The following is a 19146-nucleotide window of genomic DNA, read 5'->3' on the forward strand; positions in this document are numbered from 1 at the left end:
GGAAGTACATTTGTGGCCTGGGGTGGGTTTGTTCTGAGTGACCACACAGAAATATGTCACATGGGAGCCCCCTCTGGACTTTAGTCCCTGACACTCTGTATTTCTGTGCCTTGCTCTGGGATTCCCATCTGGGGTCAGAGTGGGGGAACTTGAAGGCTGTGGTGATGTGGGACCTCACAGGCTTTGTGACAGAGGATTCCTGTGTGGTGAGGCAGGCACACAAGCCAAAGCTATGTCTGAAGACCCTCAGGGCCTTCAGCCTCTCTCAGGAGGCTAGGAGCCCCAGAATGCCGGCTCTGCCTCCAGAGCCAGTGAGCTGCCTGAGTCTGGAGAGACCTCTCTCTGTCTGTCATGTTGAAACTCTGAGCCAGGTCCCCAGCAGGAAGTGTGGTGGTTTGTGGCCCTTTGTGCCCTGTGTGGAGTGGCTGAGGAGCTCAAGGCTTAACCTTGGTGAAGACTTGGGTTGAGGCGGGCTCCCATCGCTGTGGGTGCCTGGAGTCACAGCTGGGTCTGAGATCAAGGTCAGGACTCAGGTGGGCCCGAGGGTAAGGCCCGGCGTAGCTTGCTCTTCAGCCTCCATGTGTCCAAGCCCTAGGAGTGGACTGAGGCTCCTGGGAGGCTGTGAGAGGACTGGGTGGGTGCAGGGGGCTATTGAACAATCACAGCTGTGTCCGCCTCAGGGCAGCTGACAGGGGAGGCGGGGGCCTTGAGGGCCTTGGGCCCAGTGTCAGTGGTCAGGGCTGGGGACCACAAGGGACCTTTTCATTCTCTTGTGGGGGAAGGAAGGGTTGGAGATTGGCTTTGACAAAGGAGAAATTGTGTGCCTTCCCACCCTCCCTACCGTCTCCTACCCTCCCCCAGGAACACGGTTTGTGGGGGGCTTTGAAGAGCGTCAGATGAGGGTTGTAAGCAGAGCTTCCTGATAGCTGCTGTGGCATGCGCTGTGGTGCTTGGAGAATGGCCCTGTGACCATTTGACTCTCTAGAGGATAATGTGCTCCCCCGTGGCCAGTCCTGGGGAAGGGACACCCCCATTCCTGGCCCTCTCTCTTCTTCATTCAGTGTTCTTTGGAAAACCTTTCTGGATGCTGCCCAAGTTGGCCACTATGCTGGGAGTGGAGGGTGCAGAGATGCTTAGACACAGACTGTTCCTTGGGGCTCTTTGAGGCTGGGGCCCAGGATGGGGAGACTGGCCCTGTGTCTGGAGGCTCTCTGCCTGGACTGTGAGGACAAGGCTCCCATATGAGATGAGATGGGAACCCCACTGGGTGGTGTGAAACCAGGGCTCTGACACTGTTCTCCCGAACAGAACCCTCTTCCTGGGTCTTGGTTTGGTGCCCCAGGAAGCTCCGGCCCCAGTTTTGGAAAGGAGTGAACTGGAGAGCAGTGGCTCTCCACCTTGCCTGCACTTTGGAACTGCCCGTGGAGCTTTACAAAACATAGATATCTGGGTCCCACCTACAGAGCTTTGGACTGAATTAGTCAGTGCTGTGGGATTGTCGAGTGTCCCTAAGTGACTCTACTGTGCACTAGAGTTTGAGGGTCACCTGGAGAGTGGATTTCTCAGGCCTCTCTGCCAGGCTGGCATCTTGTATGGCCCACAGTGAGCCTCAGCTGGAATGGTCTTGACCAGGCTAGGGAAGCTGGAAAAACTTCTAGTTTCTTCTCCCATCCAGGTCAAATAGAAATTATTTCTGAAAATTGTCAGTTCTCAGATGCTTCACTGAATGGGGTCCCCAACTGGTACAAGGTTTTATGATCTTACTGTGCAGCTTTCTGCACCCTGCAAAGGGCCTCTGCACCTTTTGTCCCTTGTATTCTCCGTCCCTGGTGAACTAGGCAGAGCAGTGAGGTTCACACGGGTTCTGCAGTAGAAGCCGAGCTGGGGGCTTACGGTGGCAGGTGCAGAGGGGGGCTCAATCCATCCAGGTGGGAACATCTTCCCAGCCCTGTTCAATGGCTGTTCCTCTTTCTGTCCCCAGATCTTGAAGTACATCCTCAGTCGTGAGATCAAGGAAAAGCCACTCCGGAGTCTGTCCAGGAAGTTCACGGACTGGGCATATGGGCCTGTGTCGTCCTCACTTTACGACCTCACCAACGTGGACACTACGACAGACAACTCGGTGCTGGAAATCATCGTCTACAACACCAACCTTGATGTGAGTCTCTCAGGGGGGCTGGGGACGAGGGGCTGGGCCTCAGGCCAAATGGGAAGACCTATGGCACTAGCTGGACATGTCTGTAGTCCTCCAGTTCTTGACCTCGGTGGGGAGAGTCAACACAGAAAGAGCAGGGCTAGGGCCGGTGCTGTGTTTACTTGTTCCTAGCTAACCTTGCGTTATAAACTTCTGTGGTAGGTGTCTCCTGGCCCCAGAATCCTGGGCAGTGTGAGATGGTGGGTGGGATGATTCCTGTTGATCTTCTCCATCTTGATTCTCTTTCCCTTTCCTGATGGTTCTATAATCTCCCCTACCCACAGAGAAGGCACAGCTGTAGCAATCAGGGAGGCCTTCCTGGAGGAGGCAAGGGCTGGGGCGAAGATCACTGAAGCTGGAGGGGAAGTGAGAGGATCAGCAGTGAGAGGTTTTCAGTTTTTGGGAGGGAATTGAGGCAGCAGATTAGACCATCATCATCCCTATGTTACCAAGAGCCATGCTTACTGGAGCCTGCCTTGTCTGTGGTCTCCCTGAACCCTCACAGCCTACTGGTTGGTAGGACAGTTTAGTTGATTTCAGTTTTATAGATGAGGAAATCGAGGCCCTGGGAGTATTGGGGGTTTTCCTAAGGTTACACAGTGAAGGGGCCAAGTTGGTTCCAGTCATGGCCCTTCCCCCTTGCGGCTCTTGCTCCCCACTGAGCAGTGGGTCTTCCCACTGGAGGCCCAGCTCCTGTGGGGTTTGGGAGCTGCGTGGGGGCACTGGGAAGGAGCTACAGGATCCAGGAATGACTCTCCCACATTTCCAGCCAAACCAGCTCATGGGACAGAATGATTGGCCCCTTCTGCCAGGGGTGGTACTGACTCAGAGCTCCCTTTTGGAATGAGGGCCCTTTGAAAGTGGGGGTGGTGTTCTACCCCCAGAATCGGCATGAGATGCTGACCCTGGAGCCCTTGCACACGCTGCTGCATATGAAGTGGAAGAAGTTTGCCAAGTACATGTTCTTCTTGTCATTCTGCTTTTATTTCTTCTACAACATCACCCTGACTCTAGTCTCCTATTACCGCCCCCGGGAAGAGGAGGTACGTGGGCCCCTGGAGGGAGGCGGGTGAAGTGGTCAGAGCTCCAAGAGCTTGCAGAGTCCCATGTGCAGATGAGGAAACTGAGGCCCAGAATGACATTTGCACGGCATTCCCCAGTTGTTATCTTTCAAAGCTTCCAGGGAATTGAATACGTCTCTGGTCCTCAGCAATTGTGGGGAAATCTGGAAGGTTGGAAGACCCAGGCTCCACCTAAATCTAGAGCTCATTGGGTGTTTCTGCCATGAGGGTCACAGAAATGGGAGGGGATACTCCCCCACTCTGGGTCTCAATTTTGCATTCATGACACGGGGCAGAGGTTTAGCTTTGAGTGTCCTCTAAGTGTCTGGATATGAATGGGTTCTGGAATGAACAAACGCCATGAGGTGTGAGCGGTCATTAGCATGGATTGGACTGTTGAGTTCTGGGTCCCACTGTGGGTGGGGACAGGGGCACAGAGCTGCCGTTCCTTGTCTCCCATTGTACCGAGCTTGGGCTTCGCGTTGGCCTCCAACTCAACTAGTGGTCTTGGCACGTGAGCGTGAACCCTACAGCCAGAGGGGCCTTCCTCAGTCCCCGTGTTGCTCCCATCCATTCCTTCCCTTCTTCCCAGGCCCTCCCGCACCCCTTGGCCCTGACGCACAAGATGGGGTGGCTGCAGCTGTTAGGAAGGATGTTCGTGCTCATCTGGGCCATGTGCATTTCTGTGAAAGAGGTGAGTGGCCCACTAAGCCCCTTGCAAGGCAAGGCAGAGTGACCACAGGCCTGGCTTTGATGCACCCTCCTCTGCCTGACTATGGGGAGGGGGGGTTCTGGGGAGTACTTCTTTTCTAAGCTTTAGATTTTGTAGATCCGAAATTAGTTTCTTAGGCAGGCCTGTCCCACCTACTTTATCTGTCCACCCCTCGATCCCTCTATCAGCCATCTACCCTCCCAGCCACTCAGTGACCCGTCCTCCTGTCCCTCCATCCACACATTCGGTCACTTCTCTCCTTGACCCAGCCCTTCCTCTGGGTTTATCAGTCAGTCCCTTGCCAACCACCCAACCAAGGAATCGACAGGTATATTCTGAACACCTGCTATACGTGGAGCCCTGGGGGAGGTGAGAGGGAGAGAGGGAGTTGGTGCTCTTTAACCTCACAGTCTTGTGGGGGATTTCAGATGGGCACAAACATCTGGATCCTAAAACGGATGGTGTAAAGGGCCCTGTGTGGGGTTCAGACCAGCACTCAGAGGAAGAGAGATGACTTTTACCTGGGGAGAGGACAGGGAGGGAAAGCATGAAAGCAGAGATGGTATTTAGTCTGCAAGGGCAGGATTTGGCACGAGGGCACTGAAGAGAAGGTCATTACCGAGTGGGCAGGGGGAGCAGCATTAAAGGGCTCAGAGGCAGGAGAGCTAATCCGTATCTTTTTTTGTCTTTTAATTAAAATTTTTAGTTTTAATTCAGTGTAGTTAACTTAGAGTGTTATGTTAGTTTCCTTTGTACAATATAGTGATTCAGCAGTTCTGTACAAGACTCAGTACGCACCACAAGTGTACTCATAATGCCCTTTACCTAGTTTCCCCCAGACCCTCCCCTCCTCCCTCTGGCCACCATCAGTTTGTTCTCCATAGTTAAGAGTCTGTTTCTTGCTTTGTCTCTATTTTTTCTTTTTTTTAAAAGTAAGCTCTACACCCAACGGGGGGCTCGAACTCACAACCCCGAGATCAAGTGTCACATGCTCTACCAACTGAGCCAGCCAGGTGCCCCGGTCTCGATTTTTTCACTTTGCTCATTTGTTTCTTTTCTTAAATTTCACATGTAAGTGAAATCATACGGCATTTGTTTTTCTCTAACTTCTATCACTTAGCATAATGCTCTCTAGCCCCACCCATGTCATTGAAAATGGCAAAATTTCATCCTTTTTTATGGCTGAGTAATATTACATTGTATATATGTCCCATCTTCTTTATTTGTTCATCTATCAGGGGACACTTGGGCTGCTTCCATAGTTTGGCTATTATAAATAATGCTGCCGTAAATATGAGGATGCATGTATCTTTTTGATTTTGTGTTTTTGTATTGTTTGGGTAGATACGCAGTAGTGCGATTACTGGATGATATTTCTGTTTTTAACTTTATGAGGAAACTGCACACTGTCTTCCACAGTGGCTGCCCCAGTCTGCACTCCCACCAACAGTGCAAGAGGGTTCCTTTTTTCCCACATCCTCACCAACACCTGTTGTTTCTTGTTTTTGGCTTTAGAAGCTAGGCTGTGTCTGGGCAATGGCAGGGAACTGTGTGACTGTGCTGCTTTGCAGCGTCTGGGTGAGGATAAGGTGGGGGGAGTGAGAGGTGTGAGAGGATTTGGGGGTACACCCACTCCTACCCTGGGATGCCTCTGCTCCCGGGCATAGGTCCCCTTTTGTATTTCTCACCCGGGCTCTAGCTTGGCCTTCATGCCCTCCCCCTCACCGAGTCTCAGTCCTGAGGAAACACTGCCTTCCTCAGATCCTCCAGTGAGAGGCATGCAGGGGTGCAGCTTTTCTTTCCTTTTTGGCCTCAGGGCATCGCGATCTTCCTGCTGAGACCCTCAGATCTGCAGTCCATTCTCTCTGATGCCTGGTTTCACTTTGTCTTGTAAGTAGGTCTGTCCCATTTGGTCACCACTGCATAGGCAGGGCCGAAGTCCTGTATGGTGGCCGCTGTGTCCTCTGAAACCACACTTCCATGTCACCATGTCCCAGTCATTTGGCCATAGTCTCGTGTGAGAGAAGCCCATGGACACCCATGGAGAGGACCAGAAGAGCCTAGCACAGTGCCCACCATCAGGTTGCAGTGATGACTGTCTCCACCTTGGCAGGTGTGGCAGAGAAGGCAGGAAGAGGCTTAGTAGTGGTTTACTTCTTTAGGAAGAGATGGTCTGGGCCAGTTCCTTCTAGTTTTGTGGGGTCTAGAGGTTGCCATCTTGGACTCTGGCAGATCGGGGCTGGAAAGCACTAGAGAAATCATCAAGTCTCATCCATAGGCACAAAAGCCAAAGGCCAGAGCAGGGAAATGAGTTACTCAAGTTCACACCAAGCCTCGGTGGTGTCTGAGCCAGCCCCAGTGACCCCGTCATCTTCACCTTATGCTAGAGCAGGGGTGGTTACCATGGGGTCAGGAAGCCCAGCTCAGCAGCCTCTCTGAATGAGGTCACGAGCTGACATCAGAGGCTTATTGGACTCCTGTCTCTCAAGGAACAGAGGCTGATTCAACATTGCTGCCATCAAAGGAAATAGGACTTGCAGTGTGGAACGAAGTACGTTGGGCTCTTCGGCTCTGCAGATCCCACCAAAGTCCTGCCTCAGAGTATTAGGGAGGCTGGGTCTATAGGACCTTAAATCTTGGCCCAGTGTTTCCAAATACCTAGGTGTTTATTATGTATGCACCTGCCTTCTAGAGGCATACATGGAATTCTTCATCCCTGTGGGCAAGTGGGGTGCCCAGATACTGCAGTGAGTAGCTGGACCCCATGATATCTCCCTCATGGGAGTCTTCCACCTTTGAGAAAATACGAGAATTCCAGTGAAGCGTTTGTTTATCCAGCCACTGGCTTTAGTACAGACAAAAGGGACCAATGCATTGCCCTGCTTTTCAGCTTCTTAGGTGTTTTGTTAAGGAGGGATACATCGTGCTTCCTCACTTCAGTTTAGAATGCATCGATCGTCCAATCATTTGCTTTTCACTGCACATGAAAAGCAAGGTTGCCTGTGTCCTAACTTTAACTCATTGGATATTTTATAATCATGGAGACCGTCTGATGTTCTAAGCAATGGAGCTTTTTATCTACATGTCTGCATCACTGATGATGTAGTGATGTTTAGGAGTTGATGCTGGCCCAGTGTGTTTGTTATATGTTGTACTTTAAAATGTATATAACCTAAAAGTTGCCATCTTAATCATTTTAAGCGTACAGTTCAATGGTGTTAAGTACATTCATGTTGTTTTGCAACCAATATGTTCAACAGAGCTATCACTTAGCACATATTATAGTTGTTAAAAGACTTTTGTTATGATTGGCTTTTAAGCATAGACGTTGTTAGCTTTCATCATTTTTGTTAAAAATGCAATCACTCACTTACCTCCCTTAGTCTACCCCAGCAGTTCCCTGATCTATGTGGGCATCAGAAATCACATGTGCCAGTTAAGATATATGGGCTTCTGAAGCAGAATCTCTTTGAGTCCTCAGGATCTGTATTTTTAAAAAGTCCCTGCCAGCTGCAGTCCACCTGCTGTTGGCTCTGACACAGTCTGCTGATGCCATCCGCAAGGCTGGATGTTCGAGTCGAGAGGGTCTGGGGCAACCTTACCTTCTCTTCCGCGTTACCCTTCAGGGTGCCACTTCGGGGTGGAAGGGAGATTGGGGTTGGACTGTCTCCCTGGATGCTGAGAAGTAAGTAAGGCCCTTGTCTCCTGTGTCTCCTGAACAGTTTTGTCCAAGCTGTGCTTGTGATACTGTCTGTCTTCTTGTACTTGTTTGCCTACAAAGAGTACCTCGCCTGCCTCGTGCTGGCCATGGCCTTGGGCTGGGCAAACATGCTCTACTACACGCGGGGATTCCAGTCCATGGGCATGTACAGCGTCATGATCCAGAAGGTGCGCTGGGGGGCTCGTGAGCATCACAGACACACAGGCATCTGTGCTGGGGAGATGGGGAGTCCTCAGAGAACGTTTATTTTTCCAGTCGGGAAGCAGGTTGGGAGAGAAGCAGGCTTCTCTCCCTCCCTCCCAAACATTGCTTGTGGCCAGGCTTTAAGAGTCTAGACCTTGAAACACCCAGGCTTGTTGGGCTGTGGTGTGCTGGTAAGTCTTTAACAAGTTTATCGCCCAAAGGATATTTACAAATAATCAACTATATAATGGCCTTTATTTAAATTCCACATAGCCAGAAGCATTTGTTGATTTTTCTTGGACTCGTGTATCTGCTGCCCATTTATGGTTGCAAGTGACAGATATGTCAATATCGGCTGATGTTTTCTTTAAGGAGTAAGATGGAAGTGAAACAGCACAGCCTTATGAGAACTTCCTTTGCTTGTCAGTGATGCGAACTACTTACTCGCTGACTTGAATAATAGTTCTCAAATATTGGGAGACTACTTCATGAATGTTACTGTTTTATTCATGACACAACAGCTACAGATAGGACACATTGTAAATTTTTTTTTAAAGATTTTATTTATTTGACAGACAGATCATATACGTAGGCAGAGAGAGAGAGAGAGAGGAGGAAGCAGGCTCCCTTGAGCAGAGAGCCCGATGCGGGGCTCGATCCCAGGACCCTGAGATCGTGAGGTAGAGGCCCAACCCACTGAGCCACCCAGGCCTCCCCACATTGTAAATTTTAATCTGCCTTACCGTCATCTCTATTGATGTCTTAAATCTAGATCTAGACAAATCTAGGTCTAGACAGTCAGCAAAAATCATGAGTCTGTGATGTGTCCCGCTCACCGAGTCCCATAGTGTAAATCCTAGCACGGCTGATTTCCAGCTGCCAGGATGATGCAGTTAAACACAGAGTCAGGAAGAGATGCTCAGTAATGCAAGATATAGCAGGTGCACAGTATGGCTGCCAGTGACGTAAATAACCTTAGTCACGTAGATAATTGCAAAGTGAGTGATGAGTTTTGAATATTTATTATCTTTGTTTTTACTATAATGTACTTTAATTATAAGTTTACGTGATTTAATTTTTCATAATGGCTCTGTTTAACAGCCAGGTTACAAAATTGATAAGAATGTAACCGTCAGCTCTGAGCTGACATCAGGCCCCACCCAGCACACCACTGCCCCCAGGAAGCGTGAGGGTTTCCGACACGAGGCACTATGGAAAGAGGCACTCACGTACAGAGTGAATCACCAGGGACAGGCACAGACTATGGGCCAGAAGGGGGAGGGAGGAGAGCAGGATCGGAAGGGAAGGCTTCTTGGAGGAGATGGGACCCAGAGCGGAGCTTTGGGGCTTGGGAAGGGTTTGCTAGGGGGAGGGAGAATGGTCTGGGGGAAGGTGTGGTCGGTGGGGGGCGGGGGTTGGAGGAGGGTGGGAAGCAGTAAGGAGATGAGGGTCTACTGAATATGTACTCAAATCTTACCCTTAAATCATGTTTCTCCCTTTATAGGTCATTTTGCATGATGTTCTGAAGTTCTTGTTTGTATATATCGTGTTCTTACTTGGATTTGGAGTAGGTAATTTGTTTGTGGATAACGGGAACTGCTGCATTCATAAAGCACTTTATACAGAGGTCAAAATGACAGCGTCCCCAGCAGCCTCAGCAAGTCGTGTCACCTACCAGTGGAGCACTTGCCGGGCTTAGCATTTTCCAGGCATTGCCTTTTTATTTCTCTCAATATCTTGACCAAGGGGGAGTCATCGTCCCTGCTCGTAAGGTAACTGAGGCTTAGAATCAGACCTGTCATCCACACTGGGGTGTGCCTCCCGCATTCACATCCAGCATCTTACGTGGCCCCCACAACCTGAGAGAGGATTGGTAGGTGGTGTTGGCCCCATTTCACAGACAGGGAAGGTAGAGTCTGCAGCAATGTGACTGAGGGTCTTTGAAAAATAGGAGTAAATTAATGCATCGAGGTAAGCTCCTTTGGCTCCCCACATCATGTTACTTGCGGTTTGGTTCAGGTATATCTGTGAGGGCCTCTGCTCTCCTGGGGACGGGAGATGGGGAGCCCCCTCTTAAAGTCTTTTCATTTATACAACCTGATTTTATTTCTACCTTCTGCATAGAGAGGTATCATTGAATTTTCCCATCTCCTCCAACCCCCTTCCCCACCCCTCACCCCCAGCCATGATCATTGGCATTTGAAATTAGGCAGGCATTCCCATCTTCTGGTACCTTTGCTGGGCCACAATGTGTTTATTTATTTGCTCCTTCACTTGCCTGTTTATTCATCCATGCATTTACTCACTCATTAATTTGGCCATCCATCCATCCATCCATCCATCCACCCATCCATCCATCCACCTCTCTTATCCATTTAGCAATAAGCCACTGCTATGGTGTGTTGGAAAGAAGAGAAGAAAGAGGCCTCAGTCTTCTTGGCCGGGGATCTCCCTACAGAGCGTGAGGAAGAGACTCAGGACCTTACAGTCTTGGAGGAGATGACCCAGGCTACAGGAAGCTGGGAGCCTAAAGTGGGACACACAGAGATTATAGATCGCAACTCTGCAAGGCTGGGAGTGATCAAGGGCTGAATGGCAGAGTAGAGGAAGGAGAAAAGAGTGTGGGCTTTGTTAGGCAGGAAGAGTTTTTTACAGGAGGTCATGGCAAGAGAAGAAGCGTGAGGAAGCTTCTAGGAGCTGAGGGAGGTGGGAGATGAAATTTAAACAAGCTATAGGCCTGCATGGTGTGTGGGGGAGGGGTATGCATGTACATGCAAGTGTGCAGGAGCATGTTGGGTAATTAAGCAGCCAGAGCACCAGAGGAGAACACCCTCTTCTGTCCTCCCAGCCCTGGCCTCGCTGATTGAGAAGTGTCCCAGTGACAATAAGGACTGCAGCTCCTACGGCAGCTTCAGTGATGCCGTTCTGGAACTCTTCAAGCTCACCATTGGTCTGGGTGACCTGAACATACAGCAGAACTCCAAGTACCCCATCCTCTTTCTGTTCCTGCTTATCACTTACGTCATCCTCACCTTCGTCCTCCTCCTCAACATGCTCATCGCCCTGATGGGAGAAACCGTGGAGAATGTCTCCAAGGAGAGTGAGCGCATCTGGCGTCTACAGGTGAGCCTGGCAGGGTGCCTGCTATGAGGGTCTTCCTGGGGACTCCATTCAGCACGTTGTATGGACAGCTGTCTGTACCAGGGACCTGGGAATCTGCATCAGCTCCCTGTGGTTGGCCAGGTTTGGGGAGATCTTAGTCTAGGGTCCGTGCAGTATGACTGGATAGCAGCACAGGTGAGAAAAAACTCAGGCTTAGAGGCATGATCTGCTCAGAGTCTGGTGTGATGTGTGGATGTTGAAATGTGACCTTTGATTGCATTAAGAGGAGTATATGGCATAGGACAATGGAGGTGACAATTCTGCACTCCTCCATCCTGGCTGCAACATTCCTTACATGCTGGGGGGTCTTACACACTGAGGACAGTAACCCACAGGATGGTCCAGAGCAGGTTACCAGGCTTAGGAGAGGACCTGGAAACTGTGCCTCACAAGAAATGGTATTGGGACTAGGGTTGAAAAAGGTAAGAGTTTCTTCAGGTATCTGCAGAGCTACTTGTGAAGGGTCAGCTTCCTTCTGTGGCCCCAGATGGCAGAACTGAGGTATCTGGGCAATGACAGGGGGAAAAGCTTTGCTTTGTCACGAGGAAGTTTCTAATTATTAGGGCCTTCTTAATTGGATTGTTGATTCCATTCCGGAGAGATCTGACAAATTATTGATAGTTAAACGGTGAGGGGATTCCAAGCCAGGCATGCAGGTAAGATTACACGATGTCAGCACCTCTCTTCACCGTGGGATCCCAGGATCCCAACATTTTCAGTTAGGAAGCTCCTGGACTTCCAGAAACAGAGTTTATGTTGTGTTTAAAGTAATTTGAATACCTTTTCCTAACTTACTGGTTTTTCATTTTTGAATTCTGTAGATTAGCTGGACCCTTTGGATCTGTGCATTAAGCTTCCAGTTGGAGGTGAAGCTGGCTGTTTGGTGGGGTGTGTGTGTGTGTGCATGTGTGTGTGTGCGGGGGTGTCTGCACACTCATACAGAGCTGTGCTCCTGGGCCGGCTTCTCATTGATGTGCTTAGGCTCATGTATGTCCCCAGAGAGCCAGGACGATTTTGGAGTTTGAGAAGATGTTACCAGAGTGGCTGAGGAGCAGATTCCGGATGGGAGAGCTATGTAAAGTAGCAGAGGAAGATTTCCGGCTGTGTTTGCGGTAACAAAGGGAAAGGGGTCCCTTGGTGGGTGTCTCTGGGGGGCTGAAGAGAGAGGAGTCAGTGAATGTCAGAGAAATGGTGCTGTTCTTTGTTTCCCAAACCACACCTGCAGTCGGTTCTGGCCTCCTTAGAACATGGAATTTGTTCCTATGTGGTTGCTAGCACTGGGACAAAGCTTCTCCAATTTCTGCAGGGAGAGGGAAGGAGACTGCTGGTGGCCGCTCCCGTCTCTGCCCGTGCGGCTGCCTCCGTGGCCTCTGCCGGTCCACTCTCTTGTTTAGGAAAGATTGGCCGAGCCAGCAATCTCTGTCCTTTTCTCTAGCCTGTGTGGGTTCATGGAACACCAGGCGACCTGAGCCATGTTTGTCATGGGTGACTGGAGACTGAGACAGCTACTTGGGACAGATCAAACTTTTTGGTTTTTAAAAAGTACCTGCACATGCCACGACCGACTTTTCTGATGATGAGGCTACTTTATCCTCTGGCTGACTGCCTGACCTAATGGATGCCTTCCATGTCTACCTCACCGTGCCCAGCGTCTCTGACTGAAAGTCCCACACTGTGGAAACCATTGTTTCCAGCTCTATAACGCTTACCCTGATGAATATCTCTAATGTTCAGCCCCTGATTCTAGAGCTGCTCCCTGAATGTGAACTTCAGCCAAACCACTGCCTCTGTTGCAATCTAGCACCTTAGACTCTACCCACTCTTATTGGGATCTGAACCTTAACTGCATTCTCCTAGTGCAACCTTAACTCTAGTTGAACCTTAAGCTTCTAAACTTCTACAAGTTTAATCCTCACACTGTCACATCTCCGCCTCGGCGCTCTCCCCCTCCGTCCCCATGGACTGCCTCTCGGCAGTAAGGCACAGCTGTTGTGGTCTGAAAATGTCCCCTTGACACCTCTCTGAGTTTCTGGGCCCCACACACTGGGAGCGGACTGATCCCTGAGGGCTGGGAAGATGGGGAGTTTTAAACCCCAAAACTGCTGAATGACCATGTGAGGTGGGAGTCCCAGATCCGTGGGATGGAAAGAAAGGGAGCTATTTAGACCACTCCAAATGTCATGCTAGTTGTTTGCATTTAATGAGGTGCAGTTGAGAAGTGAGAATGATTATCACACACTTGCAGGATCAATGAGGTGAAGTGGACTGAATGGAAAACACATGTCTCCTTCCTCAACGAAGACCCGGGGCCCGTGAGACGGACAGGTACCGTTGCTGTCTCAAAGTGTGCTGACCATGCCTGTCTGACCACGTGACCATGGGCAAACTGGTGTCTGAGGGCCCTGATTTTCCCCATCTGCAAAATAGGAGGTTGAATTAAATGGGTTCTCTGGCCCCTTTCAGCTGTGACATTTTATATCCCTGGTAGGAGTAACTTTGAACAATCAGGTGGGGATAAAAGAATGAGGTGGTGTGCTAGACATGGAATCCCACATTACAGAGCATCACCTTGCTAAAATAGTGATTTTGGTGTTTTGTTTTGAAAGCAGATTTCGGCAAAATCCAAGATTCTTCCAGAAGCAACAGCAAAACCACCCTCAACGCATTTGATGAAATAGATGAGTTTCCAGAAACTTCGGTGTAGAAACAAAATCCAGAGCTGCTGTGAGCCTGGGCTGTCTGACGCTGCAGTCTGGGTCCTGGACTCCGAGCTAAGGGCCTACAGCAGAACGTGGCCTTGCACTGCATGCCCAGAAGTGGAAAGCAACCTCATGCCAAGTGGTGGCTGAGCTAAGAGGCAGCTGTCAGTCTGTTTGAATGGGAAACACCCTGGATTATTTATTTATTTATTTATTTACTCAGCAAAGGGTTTGTGTAAACCCATGGCTAGGAGTCCTTGAAGTCCAGGGCGAAGGCCTGAGCTCACCAACTGCAGGACAGCTTGGCTGGGAGAAAGGGGTGGCGGGGAAGGGGCAGAGGCCTGAGGAGCAGAACTTCCTTCCTGCCAACATCTCCTCGACAGCCCCCAGTCCCAGCCCTCACTTCCCACTGTCTCCCTTACTGGGACTGGGTCTCCTGAATTTAAGCCGTTCTTGATCCTATCCCATCCCAGAACAAACAGGACTGAACTAAGTCAGACGTCCTGAGGGTCGAAGGGACTGAGCTCTGGAAATGCCCTTCTGGACCCTTCCAGGAACAGGAAACTACCCTTGGAATGAGTGCCTTGGTACCCCAAGGCTCGAACTGTCTCAAACTAAGACACATTTTTAGTAGAGTAATTAACACAGGGTTTCTCTTTTCAATGGAGAAAAAACATTTCAGTTTTGAATGAAAGTTACTTCAGATGAAGTATGTGATTTTAAAAGCTGAGAAACAGATTGGGGGATTTGGGGCTGGATATAAGTATTATATACTTGGCCTCAGCGTGGCCAGAGCAGGGACAAAAAGCTTTTCTTTACGGACACAAAAGTCCACATGAGACGTGCCAGGCAGGGCCCGTGTGGGCTGCTGTGACCTGGGTGGAAGAGCTTGGCTCTTGTCCTCGCTCTGGCCCTGCGGTCATGCATGCCTCCCACTGGGAGCGGGGCTTCTTCTGATATAGAAATAGCAGCTGCTCTGTTTCCATGGTCTTAAATCTCAGAGGTTACTATTATATATCAGTACTTCTTATGGGAGGAATTTAACCAAATACCCAGAATGCTCTGGTATTAAGTGTTTTTGTTAACTGTGAATTTTGAGGCTGAAGAGAGGGAGTGTGAGAAAGGAGTGTTTGCCAAAACATAGGGCTTCTTTTCAGAGCCTCATCCTCTGATTTTTCTCCCCCTGAAATTACGCAGAGGTGAAGTGGGAATGGGAGACTTCTTCCGGATTACTGGGACAACTATAAAATCTGCTCTGCCTTGGGAATCCGGTCAGGATTCATGTGAGAGTTTTTAGAGGCGGGATTATCAAGGTATTGACCACGAGTTTGAATTTTAAAGGGCGTAAAAATAAATTTGGCCTTTTAGACAACTTGGCAATTGGCTAGTGAAACTGGCAAACTGAGGAGTGTGAGCCAAGCACTCTGGGCCACTCTGGGCCCTTCTCTCCACTCTGGGCTGCTCTGTGTGCCAGCTTCCCTGGGTGAGTGGACACTTGGCCTTTGTGTCCCTGATGAGCCGGGGATGAGAGAGGTGGGGTGGGTCTAGGATGAGCCTGAGGCCTGCACACTTTGCTGCAGCCCCCGTACTCCCAGCTGAAGCTGACCAGGGCTCTAAGCTGTCGTGCTCAGATCAAGCTCTGGTGTGAGCAGGGGTAGCAGGGATGAGGTCTGTTCTCTGGAAACAGATGATTGAGGGAGAAGGGTTGTCCTGGAAGCAGGAAGAGCACCTGTGTTCCAGATGGGCAGAAACAGTGCCAAAGGAAATTTCAAGGACAAAGATTTTGGTTTCCTCCAGTCTAGCAAATGCTCCAGATATTGAAGATGTTTAAGCAGAACTCATTAGGCATGTTGTTAAGGATCACAGTCAGATGGACTGTGAGGTCCTTTGAGCCTGGAGGTCAGCATCCTGTGTCTGGAGTTCCCTACTTGTGAATATCCAGAGCAGATGTCCTGGTCTGAAGGGCAGCCATTGGGATCCATGGTGCCATGATCTGGGAACTCCAGGATTGTTTTGATTTGGATAGGAATGGATGAAGTTGCACAGCTCTCCATTTCCCACTTGAACAAGGACTGCAGGGTGAGGTGATTGGAAATCAATAATGGGACCTTGTTCCTCTCACGCATCTGAAGAGCTGTTATCTGTGGATCTGGATGGAATTTGTTGGCAGGGGCATTGTCTGTACCGTATTCATCCCTGAAAGACTTTCAGCCAAGGTCATCTGAGTCTGGGTGGGCTTACCAAGGCGAAAGGAAGCAATGAGTCAAAGATCATTGGTTTGAAAGAATCAGTTCCCTTATTTTATACCTGGAAACTAAAGACCAGAAAAGAAAGTGGACTTGCTTAAAGCCATACAGCCATGTGGGAAGTCACATCAGAACTGCTGGAGCCAGAGTGCTCTGGCTCCGGGGCCACAGGTTTCTCCCAGGACAGTTTCAACATAGTTATTCAGTAAATTTGAGCCTGCCTTTTGGTTGCCACATATATTACGTCAGGAGCCTAAGGGATTTTGCTCAGATGATTCATGTTGACAGTCTACATTTTCCCAGTGATCCCCAGGACAGGTTTAAAACTCAAGTGTGCACATAGGTGTGCACAAACCATACACACACACACACACACACACCCCACATCACACCGAATCCACTGGCATATCAGGACTTCTTAAAACTTCAGGATTTACATTTCAGTAATTTAAGGGATAGGCATTTTTCCAGGGATGGAATCCCCCATGCTCAGATAATGGTTTTGGCTAGGAGTTTTCCTTTGGCTAAACTGCCTCAGGGGGAATCTTTTATTCTACACATTATGTGATGAATGCACCTGGAATAAAAATGCTGCTTACCTTCCTCTCTGGGATGTAGCAGAAGGTGTGAATTACTGTGAAGTAATTAAGCTCTTAGAAGGCTCCTGCCTGAGAGAGCCCAGTATTATTGAAGTTCCTTTCCTTCCTCAAGGCCTGGTTTAACTGTGTCCTTTTGCTCTGGGCGGGGCCCAGGTGGATGGGCCGTATTCCTGGCCTGTAAGCCATACTTGAGTTTTGCACTGATTTACATGTTTATACTGTGATCTTGGTTCCAAACATAGAATTAACAGCTTGTTCTTATTGAATGTGCCTAATCCTTGTCAATTTTAATTCACATACTTGTTCTTAGTGTTGTGTGTGTGTGAAAATCTGTGTTTAATTAAGAAATCATAAATAGAGTAAGAACATTTTAGTGCCATTGAAGAAATGCTCTCATGATTTCTAATAAATATTTATTTTGCCTTGCTATGATTGTAGTTTATCTTTTATCTTACGTATGCTACTATGAAGTCCAACTAGGAATCCTAGAGTGTTGCTTAATCTAAGGCAAAAGGAAAGACCTGAAATATTGGTCTCAACTCAGGGACAGACTCAGCACACTGTGAGACAGGTCACCTTTGAACAGCGTTTACATCTCACAGTGTATTGATGTCCAGTACTCTAGCTGAACCATGCAACAACTCTAGAACCAGTTTGAGTAAAGAGGGACTAAGGGAGTTGAAATGACATGCTCAAAGTATCACAGCCAGAAAATGTCAGCGGTTCAGGCTTTCATGACTCCCAAGCAGTGCTCTGTCTACCATGTCCTGCTGCCTATCAATTTATTTAGTGTGGCTATAAAACCATGGCTCCACGTAGAGATCAGAAAGTATAAATCCCTTCTGTCCACTTCACAGGACCTTTGTGAGGAGGTACTGATATTACTGTCATTACTGGCCAACTCATATGTAAAGTCATTTGTAAAATTCTCTTGTTATTTCACAAGGATGGCAGTTTTTAACTTGAATGCCAAGACACTGCTGTGTCTTGATGGGTTGCAGAACTTGCAAACAATTTATTAATCAGTGATTGGCTGCATTTGGGTAGATTATTAACTTAATCCAAATAACTCCTAGAGCAGCATCCTTCACTGGGATGTGTGTTCTTGAATGGCAAAGAAATGGGAATTGTACGTAATCTACATCCTAACTCAAATAAGCTTCAGTTTCTAATCTAGGAATGTGCTATCCATGGGAATGTTCTGGGTGGACTGATAGAAAAAGGGTGGAAACCCCACTTAATAGGATATATTCTGGGAGTGGGATGTCTAGGTCAATGGATACGAACAGTTTTATGGTTCTCAACATTGTACAAAGTTACCTTCCAAAAGGTATTTTGCAACTTAAGCCTTTAGGATGATATATTTCCTATTTATAAAGCTTTTCCTGTCACACTGGTTTTTTTAATAACACAGTGTTATAGATTTGATGAGTGTTATATCCCCATTTAACAAGTGGAGAAATGGAGACTTGGAGAGACATGGAATGATACGTAAAGGTCACAGTGTTTTTTTCTTGGGCCATGGGTCCAGGTTCTCTGAGGTTTACTAGTTAGTGCTAGTCCGTCGTGCTAGCCTAGCCTGGGTCACATTTAAGAATACATCTCATCCAGGAAAAGGGAGTGTGTGGGTGGGAGGGGTTTCTAGAAGAGGGAGCAACGTGGGCAAAGACCTTAAGGTGCTAGGGAGCCTGATGCAGCTGAGGCTGGAGGAATCTGTGGGGCCAAACTGCTGGGAACAAAGGGACAAGTGACATGAAATAGGGCTGGAGAGGTAGGCAGAGGCCAGAGCACATAGGACATGTTCAGCTTTCATATCAAGCTTAGAGGAAGCTACTAAAAGACTTTACAGAGAGGAATGATGAAATCTGAACATTCCTCTGTTTTTGCGATGGGGTTGCAGGCTTAAAAGGGTATGTGTTCTCCCCGCCATCCTGTGGGACACAGTAATGTCTGAAGAGTGTACAATGAAGTGAATTCCAATTGAGAGTGATGGGCATACTCGGGGAGTGGCTGGGAGAGAAGGAAAGAAGGCCAGGGACCTTGGTGGGATATGAAGACACTTCAGTAGAGAAGGGATGTATGTTTAAGCACACTCAGGCGACTAAACGCTACTGGGCACTTAGAGATTGCAGACACTGGAAGAGATATCGGTAATGTCTTCAAGATGGGATGAAAGCAGAGCGGGGCAGAGGGGCAGGCCAAAAAGTCTTTAAGATGAAAGGAGAGTTAAGGAGCATTTTGAAGGAAGAGGAGGAATTAGCTAGAGTGAGGGCCGACGGGGGTGAGGGGTAGAGGAAGGAGGGAGAGAATTCTGAGTGCAAGGACCCGTCTGTGTGAGGGCGGACAGGAACAGAACAATGTGAAACGGGCTAGAACAGAGAGGACCTGAAAGACAAAGCATCTAGAGAGGTTGTGGGGGAGAGAACAATACCTCATAAAAGGCCTCTTGTATTAGGAATTTGAACTTGAATAACTTGTTATTCTGTGTTGGGCACTGTGCTGCGTACTTGTCTGTATCAGCTCACTTATTCTCTATAATAATTCCGAGAGAGGGACACTATTATGATCA

The 19146-nt window shown here is 48.7% G+C and overlaps 1 protein-coding gene across 1 annotated transcript in view; it reads left to right on the top strand.

The window, feature by feature from the left end:
* TRPV3 (transient receptor potential cation channel subfamily V member 3) overlaps nucleotides 1-17006 on the top strand; it is a 34181-nt gene extending 17175 nt beyond the window's left edge. Inside the window, exons 9-18 of the mRNA XM_082705838.1 lie at nucleotides 1982-2158; nucleotides 3079-3237; nucleotides 3848-3949; nucleotides 5784-5857; nucleotides 7690-7855; nucleotides 9376-9442; nucleotides 10720-10994; nucleotides 12033-12145; nucleotides 13279-13358; nucleotides 13643-17006. Of these exons, the coding sequence (XP_082561964.1) occupies nucleotides 1982-2158; nucleotides 3079-3237; nucleotides 3848-3949; nucleotides 5784-5857; nucleotides 7690-7855; nucleotides 9376-9442; nucleotides 10720-10994; nucleotides 12033-12145; nucleotides 13279-13358; nucleotides 13643-13737 (1308 nt within the window). The 3' untranslated portion in view covers nucleotides 13738-17006. The remainder of the gene's footprint in view (nucleotides 1-1981; nucleotides 2159-3078; nucleotides 3238-3847; nucleotides 3950-5783; nucleotides 5858-7689; nucleotides 7856-9375; nucleotides 9443-10719; nucleotides 10995-12032; nucleotides 12146-13278; nucleotides 13359-13642) is intronic.
* The last annotated feature ends 2140 nt before the right edge of the window (nucleotides 17007-19146 follow it).

The sequence above is a fragment of the Mustela nivalis genome (assembly GCF_964662115.1).
Source record: "Mustela nivalis genome assembly, chromosome: 17".
Lineage (NCBI taxonomy): Eukaryota > Metazoa > Chordata > Mammalia > Carnivora > Mustelidae > Mustela > Mustela nivalis.